This window comes from Anser brachyrhynchus (genome assembly GCF_964034855.1).
Source record: "Anser brachyrhynchus genome assembly, chromosome: 25".
Classification (NCBI taxonomy): domain Eukaryota; kingdom Metazoa; phylum Chordata; class Aves; order Anseriformes; family Anatidae; genus Anser; species Anser brachyrhynchus.
In genome coordinates this window covers 6,132,031-6,148,990 of record NC_137718.1, presented here as the reverse complement: position 1 = coordinate 6,148,990, position 16,960 = coordinate 6,132,031, and the positions used below count along the sequence as shown (strand labels likewise).

The following is a 16,960-nucleotide window of genomic DNA, read 5'->3' as shown; positions in this document are numbered from 1 at the left end:
CACCAATAGGATTAATAACACCTTCAGACTGTCTCAGCATTTGTCAAGCTAACATGCACCTAACTCCTCAGGTTTCCTTATGCCTGCTCCATTTATAATTTATTAATATGATCCCTACGTTCTGCTCAAGTTCTCAAGTCTGGACGCCGATTTATATTTAGGCTTCCGCTATGTGAACATCAGCCTTGTAAAAAAGTTTTGAAAGTTTTCCAGTCCAGACATGGTGTGCTCTATCACCTTCCCATTAAAAAAAAAGAAAAAAAAAAACAACATTCCTTGTGGTATTTTACATGCCTGTTACCTCCAAGGAATAATTAAAGACACTTATCAAGGCCAATATGCTGCAGTATCTGGAGCACACTGAAAGGAGATTAAGGCCTTTACAATAAAGCATGAAGAACCTAAAAATACTGCCAACATTTTGATGAAAATATTTTTCTAATATTCCGGCTGTTCTGAACACATCACCAATAACAACACAACCCCACTCCGACTCAAATAGGCATCGGGTTCCCTTTTTGCAGATACGGAGCAGCTGCTGCTCTAACTAGCTCAGAGGAACCTCCCTGACTTACAGACCAAGGACCTTCACTGGCTGCATAAGCTGATCTAAATCAGATGTAGCTCCTAAATCCCACTGCAGCGTCCCCCCTGCTCTTCCTGGGCAGTAACACAGCGGGACAGTCCAGGGAGCAGAGCTAGTCAAACACGAGATGCTCTCCTGAAGGGCTGCTTTGCTACTGACTGGCTAAATTCAAACCCAACTCCTCAGCAGCAGTGAACACGCAGGATCACACAGCGATCCTCACCTCCTGGCAGTACTGCAGAATCTCTTCCTTTCTTCCAAAGCAGCTCTTGGTCCCAGAAGTGTCAGGTTCCCATTTCCCAGTCTGGATATTCACATGCATATTTAGCTTCCCGCAGAACATGGCAATTTGAGGCTCTGCCACCGCAAACCCTGTCCCAGCATTGGCTGCGAGTGCCTGTGAAGACAAACAGAAAGAAAACATTTATTGCTTTATCTGATAGAAAGCAGAGCAACTCAAAGAACCAGAAAGGCTCTGGCATCTACTCAGAGCGCTCCCACTTAATCCAGAGCATCAGTGGAGTCTTGCAAATGTATTTTGCAACCATATTCCTTAAAGCTGGTGGGCCCACACCAAGTTTCCACCAGCAATATATTTGTTTTTCCAAACTCTATTTTTATTATTGCAACAACAGCTCACCAAAAGCAAAGAGTAATTTCACACTTAAAGGTTGTGCCCACAAAAGCTAAAACAGATGTCTGAAGAACTTAAAAGAGCTCCCTTCCGTCCCCAGCATAGGGAGATAAATAACTAATATCATTAACTCTTGGCAGAAACTCCTCTGAGGCTACCAGCATTGCTACTGCTAATAAAATAATTACTTCCCACTTCACGAGGCTGGCTCAGACTTTCAAGCCATGTGTTTTTCCAGAAATCTTCAAATATCTGGGATGGAAGCACCTAGCTTTCTTGCCCAAACATACGAGTAAAGATGACTTCTGCTGAATCAGAGAAATGTCCCTGTTGCAACCGACCCCTCAAAGCCCGCTGCCTCCCGCTCTGATGCGCATTCTGTGCTCTCCCCACCTGGCACCAGCAGACTGAGAGCACAGGACAAAAACCCGACAAGGCAGACCCACGTCCGGGTCAAGCTGCAGACCGATCGATGAAAACAAGGTCAGCCTCCCTTTCTGAAATCTTGCTGGCTGACCGGAGGAAGAACAGGGGATTTAAATTAAATTGCAGAGGTGGGGGGTTTCTGAAAGGCTGAGGTTATGCTGAGAGTTGAACGTCTTCTCCCTGCGTAACTGAAAACCCTATGAGCAACGACAAACAAACCCACCGCACGAACTCCCACCTCGAAAGCTCTTGCAAGTGTTTTTGGAGGAGTGAAATCCATTTCAGCTGCTTCAGACAAGGCAGATGAGAAACAGCAAGACACAAGCTTCGGGGCACCACTGCCCCTAACCCTCTGCTCCTCTGGAGGCAGCACCACCCAAGGCCACCAGTCCTGCCTTCAGATTTAACCTTTCAAGCACTCAAAACTGCATACATTTCTGCAGGCGCCGTTCGTTCCCTATTGCCTGCAGATCCTCATCAACTTACACTGACATGCGTATGCTCGCAGCAAGTATAAAAGTGACCAAGAGGTGATTTCAACCCGATAACCCTGCGTGCAGCTCCCGGTGGCTGGATATTAGCAAAAAATTAACTCCCTTGTGATTAGCCTGCTTCCCCCCTCCCCTCTCACACACAAGCACTGCCTGCAGATAAGGCACTCAGGATCACGGCCTGCTTAGTGCTGAGCACGTGGCTGTGCTCAGGGGGTAGGACCAACCCGAGGTACAAAAGCACGGATTCATGCCTTACCTTCAGAAAAATTACCCCTTGAGTTTTAAGGACTATCCAACAGCGCGTTGCCTTTAGGAGAAACATTCACAGAGAAGTGGTTTCTGTTTACTCTAACCCCTTCCACCAACAGATGCTCGTGAGAGCAAATTGTAGCACAGATCACGAAGTAATAAAATATTGAACTATATATAACAGATACCAGTACCGATGTTCCAGTAACAAGCTGCTTCCAAGTTCAAAGCACCGCTCACTTCTCTGCGTTTAGCACAGCTGAACATGAAGGCCTCCTCCTCATTGCAGCCTTTCAGCTCCATGCCGACAGCGGAGAAGCATCCCTTCTGCCCCTAAGAGTGATGTCAAGCAACAGTTTTGCTAAAACCAGCTACTTTTACTTGCTATCTACGAAGTCAAAGGCCCAGAGTTACAATACGCGGAATGAACACATCCGAATTCGCACGTAATCTCAGCTCTTCCAACAGAGACTTAATTCGCTGGCTTGCTCCGTAAGAGGCGTGGAAAGGGCCAAGCTCCGAGTCCTCCCCTGCTCTCCATCAGGTCTTGGAGGGAGTACAGGAGGCACAAGTTAAAGGGCAAAACCTTCGCTTGTTATTCTCTTCTCTTTTGACCTCCTGGAGTATGGAGTAATCACGATAAAAACTACAGACTTCCAACGGGAGAGTAACGCCACAAACATCGTGCTACCTAGGCAGCTGCATCAGTAGGGCAGTGAGAAGCCAGTTAGGCATTTCAGGTCTAGGAGGATCGATAAATAGGCTGAGGCTTAGGTAACGGGGTGCAGTGCCTTTGTTCCTTCAGAAACCATTTAACCAACACGTGCTTCTAACAGGTGCTGACCGGCACCACGCAGCAAAACCCAGGCTCTCGCTCTGCCTTCCTCGCTGCCCTATTGTGCCAGAAGAAACAGGCAAGTGGAGAATGATCCTTTGTAACTCTATAAAAACACACGCACACGAACTTGCAAGAGGGCCTTTTTATCTCTCTGCAAACAAACACCGCTTTGGTACCAACAACCGCTTTCCAGAGAGCACAAGACTTGACACGTTAAAGGAAACAAGCCACAACAAAACTTTGTTTTATGACAACACCACAACTGCATCCAAGATTCGAGCTGAATTCTGAAAAAAAAAAGAAATGCAAGATCAAGTATGCGCACAGCATTAGCCCTTGTAAGAAGAATACAGAGCATCAAAAGCGAATAAAATGTACGTGTTAGGAATGGTTCGGACATCACTAGCACAGCCTGTGCCTTAAAGTTCTCTTCTTCAAAAGAAACTTCACCAGAGTGCAGCAAAAGAAGGTCGGGGCACAAGCAGGAGAGGTGCGGGTCCCGTCCAGAGGCAGAAACATCCATAAGTAATCCCCTCGCCACCGCTCTTGCATGAGCAGAGCTCCTGTTCAAACACATACCAAGCTCCTGAAATCATGGCCACCCCGTATTTACATACTGATGTTAGCTGCTGTTTGTTTTTGCTGTCTCTCCGGCTTGACACCTCTGGCACTGTGGCAAAGGTATCATTCCTCCTCCCGGATTGTTCGAATAGTTTGCATATCAGTAGAGGGCTGTTGCTGTAGCTACCAGAACATGCTAAACCCCAATTCGCAGCTGAACAAACGAGACTAATTACCTGCTTGATTTCACCGCTTTTAATCAAATGGCAGAATCTTGTCTTGAATCACACAGTTGAGTAAATTAATGAACTTTGCACAGAAGTTGAATCTTTAAGCCCAGGGTCTGCAAGGTAAGGTTTTTGAGTAACGGGCTTCGGTTTTTCACCACTGACAATCCGCTCCAGCCACCAAACACCTCACTTACTTCATTTAGCATTTTATCTCATTCTACCTGCAATGGCAGAGCACAGCACAAACAAACCCCTGTAACACTGCCACTCAAGGGAAGAAAGTCACCTACAAGGGTTTTTGGGGCAAAGACCTTTCCTGTTGCCCACACAATTGCCCTCACCATACCAAAAATAAAAGCCGATCACTCAGGCTGACCAGGCTTGAGGTTAGTTACCCAACACTCCAGCATTATTTTGCAAAAGGAGGGTTGGGGAACACGCAAAGGAGAAGGAAGAGCAAGGCAGAAATTGCCCTTGGCTAAGCTGCTCGGTATTTCAGAGAATTCACCCATTCCACATTGCAGAGGGATGAAGAAACTGAAAGCGCATTTCTCCCTGGGAATTTCCCAGCCATAAATGGAAGCAGCCACCTCTCTTGGTGCGAGGGAGCAAGTACTAAATCCCTTAAATAAGCAGGCTGACAGCCTGGGAGGAGCACCGTGCACAGCGAGGAGAGCTCACCCAGCGGTGCACATCCTCGGTGAGCACTCCTTCGGTGGGTGTTACCCTCTGAATACACACCCGTAACGCGGTGGCTGCTATTTGGGAAAAGACTGTTACATAAACCATCGCTTTCCTTGCTAGCACTTGAATTTACAAAACAATTCATGATAAATTTCGCTCTGCCTTTTGGTATAGTTCTGTAATCCAGTTTGCTTTCCAAGACCAGAAAAGCATTTGATTCCATAAACACATAAATCTCTGGCCAGTTAATGTCAGTTAAATTCCTCACCCTGTCATGCAGGGCCTGATTTACGGTCCTCAAACACTGGAATTCAGACATCTAAATCTTCTTCTTCTCTGATGGAAGCACCTCTGCCTGAGCATCCAGTCTTTCATTTGCTCCTAACCTCTTAAATTTTGGGAAAGCGGCTTTCAAAGGTGGGTTTTACCCATCCAGAGGCTTGGGCTCTGTACTCCAAAAAGGGTCACACATTTTTTTCCCCTGTAAGTATCTACTGTCTCAAATGAGAAACTCGAGACTTAGAAGTAAGTCTGGAAAGACAACTTGTTAACCCAAATTGGTCTTCTGAGCTGGTTCATCACATGGCTGAGCGATGGCCCAAAAGAGAGACCTCTGTGGGGTCAGGAAGAAACCATCCCTGCTTCTCCTGGAGAACTTGCCAGCTTCCTTTTGCCAGAGCTAGGTAAAACTGAAGCCTCTAGTTATCTCGTCAGGCACGTCTCAGTAAGTTAAGAATTTCTTGGAAACGCTGCGTGCAAAGTGACTGCTGTGTCCATCTTTTTGATTTTCTGCTTTCAAGACTTTCAAAGCCTTCCCTCTCATCTTCCTTCTCATTCTTCTAGAAGAGAACTCTTAATTAGTTGTAAAATGCTTTTGTAATTTAAATTAAATTGGAGGTTCATAATGTGCCTCTAAGATACAATGGGTGACTAAAATGTGGCATGGCCCAAACTCCAGCATTAAATTCACAAGCTGCACATCACGAGGAAGCAGTTGTATAGATGGATGCCATCTTGGTAGCATCACTGCTGCCTGCGAGGCTTTGACCAACTCCAGGAAACAATTTTGATCCATGAGGCTGGGAGAAACAGCAGCACAAGAGAATTATTTTAACCTGCAAAACAATTTTGCACCTTCACTAGAGCATCTCAACACTCTCGTAGCGGATGCAGTCCTTTAATCTCTTATTTCATTCTGAATTGCAGCCGCAAACAACAGAGGGTATGGGAACACCCAGCAGTGCCTCTTTCAATCCCCACTGAAACAAACATGAAAAAATAGCCATTTTCCTTTGCCGTAGATTTCCAGGATCTGCTAAACCTCATCACAACACAGCGTATTGAGCAGGCTGGCTATTCTGCTCACTATCAAACGCTGTTCAGGAAAGCCTTCTGGCATGCTGCTGGGGGCTTCAGAATACAGGCGGCTGGAGTTTCTTTTTTGAGCTTTCCTAATAGCACAGGTATCTGCAAAATGTCAGATGTAACTACATTCTGAATTTTCTGTGAGGTTAAACATTAGACTAACCTCGCTATCTGATCAGATTAGCCAGAATAGGCGTCTTTATTCCAGCAGAACCAGGGTGCACAGGAGCTGAGCAGAATATCTGAGATTCACTTCTTATTTATGCTCCAGAGTTCACGTAGCATATTGCTTCCAGAGAAACATTAGGAATACGCAGTATGGAAAATCCTGGTCTCCCCGCTAGCGTGCACAGGGCAAACAATTGACAATGCAACAGACACCTCCCTTTGTTTCGAGCTCACTTTACATTTAGGCTTCCTCTGCAGCAACACAAGCAGATGTTTTAAAACTGAAACTTCAGCCTCCAGGATTCCCAGGCTGCTGAGGAGACCTCCGAGCATGAACTGCATCGACAGCGGCCAGAGGACACAGACCGATACGTGCCGGGGACGTTCCTGGCCTCATAAGAAAATGCGCAGCCCTCTGCAGCATTGTCCACGGGTCAGATCAGATTTCCTGCTCGGTAGAGTTAAATACTCCACAACTGTTTGCTGCTGCACCGACAAGAAATGCCAGACTGTACTTTGAAAGATTACTTGCACTGTTTATTTTTAATTAAGTAAAGCTTCTCAAAAGAAAGACTGCTTACTAAATCATAATGTACGCGAGGCATAAACCAACATGCCATCCCCATCTGGCACAGACCCCACTATCCAGATAAATTTCACTTCCCACCTTTACTTAATTAAAAGAAAAAAAAAAAAGCTTTTCTGGATTTCATTGAAAAGAATATGTTTCCCATTCTATCTGTAGTGCAACACAGGGATGTCAGCACTGCAGCTCTTCCCAGGCCTGTGGAATAACCGCAGATAGGCAGAATATAAATTGAACTTCTTCAAGACCGCTCAGGAATTCAAACAGCTCCTCTGACCCAAAAATGAGTCCTGCTACCTTATGAGCCTCCCTTTGAGCACAGCCCTTGAGGACCGCCCCTTCTAAATGTGTGTTTTGACTTTCTGCCCCTTCCTTGGCTGAAACCTGGCATGCGCTTTGTGCAGGGACCTGACTGCTTCTAAGCCCCAAGTTTCTGCTGTCTGCAGGGCAGACACGGGGATCCCTCCTGCCATAAGCAGAGGCCAGTCCTTTACAAAATTAAAGGCTCAAGAGATGTTTACTCAGAAACTTCACTGCTGCAGTCCGATGCGAAGCGTTCAGCTGGAGCTCTGGGGAGGAGGAGGAGAAGACCCCGGCTGGAATTTGGAGCTGAGCCCCCCAGTCTCCAGGCACCGCACAGCCCTTAAACCTTACATTGATCGCCTTGAGTCTCACCTGCTAATGAACTGTTTATGGCAAGCTAGGATTCAGGAAATCAACACTTGGATTAAAAACTGAGGGAAGTTGGCAAAGGGATTTTATGCACAACAACTTCTAAACAGAATATTTGAAATTCCCCTGTACTTGGATTTATAACTTGTAAACATGAGCAGAGCCTCCAATTCGTGCTTCAGATGGTGTTCCACACTTTGTTTTCCTTAGCTTCTCTTCCTGCTTTTATTCAGCAGATAGGTGGCTTGAACCCAGGAAGGCTAATGAATGTCTGACACAGCAGGCAGTAAATCTACAGACTAGCAGCTCATCCTAGCTCTATTGCTTTATTTTTTTTTAAATTGCTGATAATTACAATAATGCACGCGGGCAGGGGTCCAAGACAGGAAGAATTATTGTCTGCAGGCAGATCTGGTGTGAGCTGATAATACCAGCCTGTGTTTGCTTTTGAATTTAAATGGCAGAAATCTCAGTAAAGCAGTCTTTGGCTTACTTTAACTTGCTGGAAGGGGCGGCATTCTCATCGGCTCGTCCTTTACTGACTTTTGTGGTAGAGAATCCTGCACCGGCCAAAAACTGGAAACCAACGCCGGAGCTGCAGCGCTGGCCTGGGTGCAGTTTATATTTAGATCCCCGCTGTCGGTGGCTAGCACGCAGCCTTGGACGCTCGGAAGTTCCGTGACAATAACCCATGCGCTTTCAGATGTGCTGACAGCAGCCGTAGCACCGCAAAGACCCAAACAGCGCTGAAGCCTGGAGCATTTTCTACTGCTTCTGCGCCTTCCTCCGCCTTTCTGCCGGGGAAGGGGGAGATTCCACGTACCTGTGACTCACGGGCAGCCTTTCTGCCCGTGGAATTTGTACTAATTACACAGCAGATTATCGCCCCCCCCCTCCCCCTAGTTTATCACGCTCCACAAACCAAGCCTTGGTGAGTCACCGGGCAGATAATCTGCTGTCAGACATCTGCGGCGTACAGATAGGGGAAGCGGCACCGCAGGCAGCGCGGCTCCTCGCAGGGAGAGGCGATCCCACCTAGCAAAGCCAGGATTCGGGGCAGGCCGGGCTCCCCGAGGCCGGTTGTGTAACACGGCCGCCTTTAGCATCGCCTCTTCTAGCCCTGGAGAGGCAAAGTTCAGCGCGACTCGGCTGGAACATTCCCCGAGCAAACGGCACTGCACCCAGAGCCGCGGCCTGTAAACAGCCCAATTGGTAGGCCTCAAGCTTTCAGCACCACGGCTTGCGCGTAATGGCTGCGGCCAGAACAGCTTCCCACAGAGCTATCCTACAAACCCAGGGCGTGGAGAAGAGGTGGGCAGCACTGTGACCCCGCCAGCGACCTGAAGGCAGCGCACAGGAGGGTCCGGACACGTGAAATCGGCCGGGCCGCCTTCCGCCGGGCGGAAGAGCCCCAAGGGCAAGCTTCACGCAAACTGCTCCATGGCCGCACTCACGGCCACCTCCTGCCTTTTTGCAGCAAAACACAGCAACGGGGCTATTTAAAGTGCCTTCTTCTGGAGCGATTCTAAGCCATATCACAGCACACGCAGGCGGGACCTATTTATTACTGGGCTAAACCGAGGCACAAAGTCAAGTGACTCGCCTAAGGTCAGCCGTCATTGGGGCAGGCTGGATTCATCCCCAGCCCCTCCTTGCTCCAATCTGTGCCACCATGCTGCCTTGCACAGCAAGACTAATTACTGCTTTCCCACTTGAATTATTTGGGCATCTGAACCACAGAGACTCAAGATGTCCAGTTATCTTGCCAGTAAATGAAAGCTTCGGTGCAAGTTTATGTTTTCACATACACTAAAAACCTAGGAAAGGAGAAGGCCGTGGGGAACACGCCGCATGGCTGCGAGCACAACTCTGTACTGGTTTTATAGAGCCAGGCTGGAGATGGATTGCAAACCAGGAGATGTCTAAGAGCACACAGATGGGAAATCCTAAAGCCTGCAGGAGCTTCCTCAATCTCAATCCTTCCTCAAAGGCCACAGAGAGACCAGGAAGACTTTGCCTTCCTGGACAACTGGAAGACTGCAAAAACTGCAAAATACTGTGCAAGAAGAGTGGCCGCAGTTTAATCCTGTTTCGCTTTATTTAGGAAAAGAAAAAGCACTTAAGTCTCTTTTCAGATCTAAATTTCATTACTGAGCTGGCTGCTAGCACGGACTATTACTGTTAATAGCATAAAAGCTTCACTGACACCAGCACTACATGAGAAGTATTGAGACATGCTATTTTGTAAGTAACTTCTCCATGCAGTTTAATAATGAATCCTTTCCATCTTAAGGCACTTTAGCCCTGTAAGAGTTAGTGAATATAACCACAGGAGTAACTAGCACGTAGAGATTCAATCACAGGAGTAACTAGGATGCAGAAGGTCCGTCATACACAGGAAAGTACAATTACAAAATCTTTCATCACTTCAAAACAGAATGTTCATTCCAAAAGTAACCTCCAGACCGATGCTCATCACGAATCACAGACATGCACTTGTCCAAGTTTTCCTGGTGGACAAAACTGGCAGAAAGGAGACCGAGAGAAGAATGTATTATCATCAAGCAAGCAAAAGCTAACAATTAAACTGCTGATGCAAACTGATCTAGCACTCCAGAGGAAAAATAAATTGTAAAAAAAATCAACACAAATATTTGTTTTAGAGACCTCAGAAGCTCACTGGGAGCTTCACAAAAAAGCCTGCAGAGGAGACCACTGCAGGAACCTGTGGTTTCTCAGCCTAACCATGCTCCTCACCACTCAGATGTCAACAGATAACAAGGCTGCACAGATTGCGTTTTTATCTGCAACACAAATATCCAAGAAGCCAGCAGGAAACTGAAGAGCATATTTTATTAGAGCATCAAGAATTTGACGTGGCAAGTAAAAATACCTGGAAAAAAAATTGCAAGATAAAGGGAAGATAAGCGGGAAGTTTGCAGTGCAGGCTTACGTTGCTTTCAGCCATTTGTGCGCTCGAGTTTACCTCCCTTTATGGACGTCGTTCAGCATCACAGATTGGCTATTTGCGTGCACAGACTGCAGTTGTTTTGGAACATGATAAAATGCTCACTTGGTATCTTAAAGTCCTGCAATTAGGTGACAAGTTAACTTCCTTTGGCACGCAGGAATAATTCCACAGGAAGTGCTCTAACCACGCTGAAGCTCTGCAGGTTGTGTTGCTGGCTTTCCACCCCCAAATTCACAATCTTCTGAAAAACACGTTAATTGCTAATCCTGACATACAAACAGTCCAGATGAAACTTCAAATCTGGAAGGGGAAACCGTGAGGTTTTTAAGTGCTGGCTGTCCAAGCCACCCTAATGACCATCTTTTGAGAACAGGAATCCCACGGCTCAAATCCAGGGCTGCTCTCAACTTTGCAGTTGCTCCCCGAGCTTTGCCAAGTATTTGCTGATCCAGACCAAAATCAACACGTTACCAAACTAATTATGGAACAGCCTTGCTGTTTTTCAGCGTCCAAACTGAGGGTATATTTACCCTTAAAACTTTTAAGGTTCTGTCAAAGGTAGGGGTTAATTCTATAAATTACAGGCCTATGAGAGTAAGTCAGCTGTTAGCAGATATTACTGAGATGGGGTAAATTAGCTCTTACAAAATATATTTAGAAAATAATGCAAATTGGGATCTTAAAACAAAAACAACTCCCCACACGCCTTCCCACACACCTCTTCCTCCTACTGTTATTTATTCGAAGAACTGCTTATGGCTGAGCATCTTTCAGGCAGCACCTTGTATCAGCGCTCGCATACAAAACAAAATCCTTTAAGAATATTTAATGTGCAGGGGCGTAGAAAGCAGCACTTTAAAAATCTTTGTATTTGCTGCTTAAAGATTCCCACACTGATATTCTCAGTTTATTCAGTTACAGTAAACAATATTTTTTTTCTTGAAGACAAAACCTCAATGCCCTAAGAAAGTTTAGTTTGCATTTAAGCTGCTCATTAGGAAAAGTTCCTACCACTTACGGGTAAAAAAAAAAAAAAAAAGGCAAAAGAATTACTTTAGCAAACCCATCTCAACTTCTCACATAAAAACAGCCCTTCAATTTTCCTGACTGCAGTTATTTTTGATCCCAGTAAACAGCAACAAAACTGATGAAAAGCTGCCAGTTTCCTTCCCCTAATACTGGCAAACTGGAGTTCAGCAAACAAGCATGCAAGAGCAGAGTTGTGTGCCGGGTTTTTAGGTTTTTTGTTGTTTGTTTGTTTAAAATAAAAGCCCAACACTTAAGTAGCAAAAAGGCTGAAGAGCAGGAAGACGGCTTTGGAGCAACACAGCTCAATTCCAGCAGCCAGACAGTGGAAGTTTATTTGTTTATTTCTACGTTTGTCACCCCAGAGCCAAACACCTCTGAAGCATCCCATTACTAATGGCAGAATTCAGGCTGGAATCTCACAACTTACTTTCTTCTTTCAAAGTGCAGTATAAAACGGGAACTCCAGCCCCTAAAGCTCCCACCCCCAGATTTAGCAACCTAACACAAGAGAGGGGTCAAATGGCAAGGAGCCTTTTGAAGTACCCCTGAAGTTTTGTCAGCTGCTGGGTCACAGCAAGCGACGAAAGGACCTCAGTAATGGCTTAATGGATTTCAGTCTTTTACTCTTTGAAAGCAATCCTGACTAATTTAGCAGCATTTTATTTCTAAAGCATTAATTTATCAGCCGGGGTTTAATAGTCACAACGTCATATCGTAGCTAAGCCAGCATACGGAAACTCTAATGGATGTATTAAACAGTTCCTTTAAGGGAAGCAACAGACCTCTACTTAGAGTAACTGCTTAATGCTATTAGAAAATTAAGCAGTAATTTATAGCACGGCCTAAAGCTGGCTAGGTTCAGATCCCCTTTACTGATTTTGCTGATCCAGAAAGTAAAACTAGTTCAACAGAAGTTAGCACAGAGCCTCAAATATGTCAAGGCTGCTGTTCTGCAAGAGTTAACTGACTTTGCGTGTTGCACAAGCACACTGACCTCCAGGGTTTTCTAGGTCTTGGGTCTACTGAGCTCTATCAGATTGTGAAGCATTACAAGGAAACAAACGAAACGGGAGAACTGACTTTCATGCATGATAAAAGGAGATTTCAAATTTTGTTATCAATTTCTTCCTGCTTTCAGCGGGAAGAAGGAACTCACTGTACACTGATATCCTATTTCCTCGAGGTTTCCTTACGCACTTCCTACAAATTTTCAAGGCAGGTGTTAAGAGAGCAGTGCTCTTTTTTTTTTTTTTTAAACTTGAGCTGCAATTAAATACAAGATGGGTGGAAGAAGTGGTTAGATAGTGCAGCTGCTACTTCTGCTGCTTAGCTCTTGGACAATTTTTTAAGAAATACGACACTTGAGTTAGGTCTTCCAGCACAAAACCATTATGAGCCAAAAGCTTTATTCCAAAGCTGGAAGCAAAATCACCCATTCCACATCAGTGGGGGAAATTACCCTTTGAAAAAGAACAGGCAGAACAGTTTTAGCCGATCTAGTTATGCCTTCAGGAACAGCAGGCAATATACACTGAGAACTCCCATCGCCTCCAGAGAAGTTCCTCTTCAAGGTCTCCAACAGGGAGCACTACTTTTTTTTTTTTTTTCAATTTTTTTCCCAGAATACACCGTTTAACTCTTTATCCAGTCTGACCATCTCAGCAGCAAAGCTATTTTTTTGGCCTAAAGATTTAGCATCCTCCAGCTGCAGGATCAGCAAAGAAAAAACTTCAAGCCGCGTTGTTCTGAACATGAGGATTCCCAACAACTCTCTGTTTCCAAGTAGCCTTGGAAAAGGCTATTAGCAGAAAGGGACTGTTTACTTTTTCTTGCAGAAACTTTTTTGCCTGCTCAGATGCTCTTGCCCAACACTTGAGTGCATTTATCTCTGCTGAGAGCCAGCAGAAAGATATAAAAGGTCGGCTGTCACAAGCAAGTTTTACTTTCTTTGACCCTACAAGCAGATATGGACGGCAACAGAAATGCTGACTTAACACATAAATCCCATCACTAGGGCGGCGATTGGAGGGAAGATTGATCTGAGTATTGATGCAATAGGCCACTCACCATTTTCCTAGCCATAGGCTGAGTAGCTTCAATAGAGTTTTCTCAAAGTCAAAGGCTGAAAATGTTGCACAAAGTTCTCACCCCTGGGAACGGTGGTTCCGTTTTTCATTAGTTGACTTCAGACATGGCCCAACAAGGCTTTTTATAACTCAGATACGCGGCTGTGCGGGTATCTCAGCAGCAGCCTCACCACGATGAGGCAAATCACTGTGGCGGATTCGCCCTATGGAACATATTCAGATGCCTCACATCGTAAGAAATCAGCCCTCGAGAAAAGAGCCGTGTTGAAATAGTAGCTTGATGATGCAATAGCACCAGGCAGCCAGAAACATCTCATTCTAATATCCTTATTTTGGATAAATAAAAACCCTCGTCGGCCCCAATGACCTCCTTCCAGTCTAGGTCTCAACGTGGCTGCCTCTCCATGCAGCCGTCCCTACCAGCAGTGATCCCAATGCTGGCTGAACTCATGTCACCAGCTTGGGGACAGCGAGAAGATTCTGAGAATACTGCACTGAGAAATTTTGTATCAGATTGCAAATACACACCAGTTGGTGTAGAGGAAAATGGGCAGAAATAAAAGCTGCTGTGTCGAGGCTGCATTGCAATTCTAAAGCCTGGGCAGCAGCAATGAACGTCCTAACAGCAGAGCTGCACAACTCCAGTTCAGATCATCTGTGTTTTGACAGTTATACATGTCAATGAAAGGGACAGGAATATTTGCATAGCAGCTGGAATACCAAGCACAGTCCGCTTCGTTGAGGCCACTCTTTGTTCCCAAGGTTAGTCCTCATCACTCCAGGACTTATCCTAACAACTAACCCACAGCTAAGCACACAATTTTAAGTTTCACTCAGGAGCCTAGGCGCTTCAGAGGGGCTCCAACTATCCGTTCCTACACAGAAGAAAAAAAGCAGAAGTGTTTGTGCAAACGCCAACAGACTGAGTGTTTCTGTATGCCAACTCAGCACCAGCTTCATCCTTCAGCAACACGAGCATTTGAAATTCAGCTAAAGACGTTCACATCCTGATGCATTCCGATGGATTGCGCCACTCTGGCATGTTCAGTCCATATCTTTATTTCATACTTTATATGACACGTGGCGCATTTCGCAGCTTAATGACTGTTTTGATCCTCTTCATCACTGAAGAACGTCATCTTAAACGCGATGTAGGTACATATTCTTAGGTGAATGCTGCTCAGAGAGGTATTTCAAGAGATATTCCGTGCCCCAGAAGTCCTTCCAAAGCAAATACTATGAAAAAAAAACCTCTGCTTTACAGATGTGGAGTATTTAAGCTATCTGCTATAAAGAGTCAAAAATGACCAGCCCCCTGTTTTGGCCTAAGAAGCAGCTTACAGGCAGGTCAGGAGCACTGTCTTGAAGTAACAGCAACGTACCTCAAAGCCAAAACCATGGGAATTGCTGCTGGAAGTTCAGCTCCAAACAGCTGTGCGCGTCCTAGACAGTCAACTTCGCTGCCAGCAGTAGCTAAATGTTTGTTATGCCCTTGGTTTTACCATCCAGATAGATTTAATAATCACAGGCTATTAAATACAGTAACAGAACAGTTTGAGTACAGCTATCAGCCACTTACATAGTGAGGAATAACAATTGAACTTTTTGCAAAAATCTTTAAAGATAGTGACAAGAAATACAAAAAGCCAAATTGAAACCAAGGGCAACAAGGCAAATGAAGCGAAGTCATCGTTTCTTTTGCCTTAAAAAAAAAAGGCCATTTAGAGTCTTAGCAAGCGGTGCTCCCAGTCCTTCTCTTCCACAGTTCACATGAAGCTTGCAGCCCAGTTTGTGGATATCTTCACAGCATGCTTCTCTGGAGCAACCAGTTCAGCTGTTTGCATACACCTAACTAACAAGTATGCCGCTGGCCTTTTCAGAGCTGTAATACCCTTGAAAAACATCAGCAGCTATTACAAAAGGGCCACAGTGATCCATTCTAGTCAGTGCCCTGCAATGAAAAAGGGAATTAACATGCTACAGATGCCCTGTGGAAAACCTCCCATGTGGTTATACTTTGAAAAGTGTTCTTCACACCACACTAATTCCCGTGTGGAGCAAGGTCCAAAGCTTGCTTAATGTAACCGAGGAAAACAAATCCATCCAAACCCAGGAATTTCAGCCTGGACTTCAAAATGCCTTTTGTCTGTATCACAGGTTTTACATTTAAGCAAATCTGAAAGAAGATTTCCTGCTGCCTTAACAGCCCTGGTGCATTAGGAATCCAGCTCTTCTCGTTAGTCTCCCTTGGAGTCATGTTGCTGAGCGAAGGAGAGATGGCAAAAGGCCTCCGAGGTGATCGGCTGGTGGGCGTTTATTTATTTCTTTGTCTCTTACCCTGAGAACCGAAGGCGTTCTGAAGCAAGATGCAAGCATCGAAAATGAAGGATTCGCTTATCCAAAACATTACGCATAAAAGCAGTACTAGGGATTCAGACATAAATAATACATGTCAGCTGTTGCGCTTAGTGTAACTCAGACACATTTTGAACATGCATACAATGAAAAGACTGATACAAGGACAAGCACGCAGCCAGGAGGCGGGGAATCCAAACCCCTCACGAGCTGTGCCTTAGCCCATACAGCCAGCTGTGGACAACGCAGGGTTACAGCCGCACAAAATATTACATCGCATGGAGCCTGCACTCTGGCAGGCCATTCATCTTCTGCCTCTGTTATTGGTAAATTGCTTCCGAGAAAGCGTCTGTTGCCCTAAACAGAACATCCACATACTGACTAGCTTTGTTGCAGAGCAAGTACTGATGCAATTGAAGAAGGCAGAATTTACGAGGAGCCTTATGGCAGAAGGTGGAGGGGACGGGGGCTGCACCGCTGCAGTGCACACTGCAGAGCCACCATGGATGTGGTGCTGCCGTCCTGTGCCCCTGGTCGGGGAATCACTTGGACGCTCTGGGGACGGGCTCTGGCCCCACGCCAGTCCAGAGCAGCACAGATACTCGTGTCCAAAGCAGATCTCCAACACACCAACACGTTTCACACGTTTCAAAAAACAAAATCATGATCTTCTGGCTGGCTACCAAGGAAAAGCCTTCGCCACTGCTCAACACTTCCAGTGCCAAGGCTACAGAACCCTACTTCAGGACTCTGGAAATTAATGATCTGTCTGAAACCCTGCACCCCAAACTACCTGGAGGCTCTTAGTCCTATTCCAAGAGCCATGAACATCGTGCTCCATTCAAGAATAACAACTGGTTTCCATGATAACGTGCACCCTTAACAATTTGTCTCCCTTTCTCCTGGCAGGCAGCAACACTTAGCAAATGCGTGAGCACTGCCACGCACCCTACATTGAGGGTTAATTTCTGGCCAGGACTGTTGCACAGGCTAAGGTGCTTAGCTTGGATCTCGACATTGTTTCA

General features: G+C 45.6%; 1 protein-coding gene across 8 annotated transcripts in view; it reads right to left on the bottom strand.

Annotated features, from left to right (window-relative positions):
* APLP2 (amyloid beta precursor like protein 2) overlaps nt 1-16,960 on the bottom strand; it is a 48,056-nt gene that overhangs the window by 23,529 nt on the left and 7,567 nt on the right. For all 8 annotated transcript variants that reach the window (XM_080567975.1, XM_080567976.1, XM_080567977.1 and 5 more), the window contains exon 2: nt 810-983. In XM_080567975.1, the coding sequence (XP_080424101.1) occupies nt 810-983 (174 nt within the window). The remainder of the gene's footprint in view (nt 1-809; nt 984-16,960) is intronic.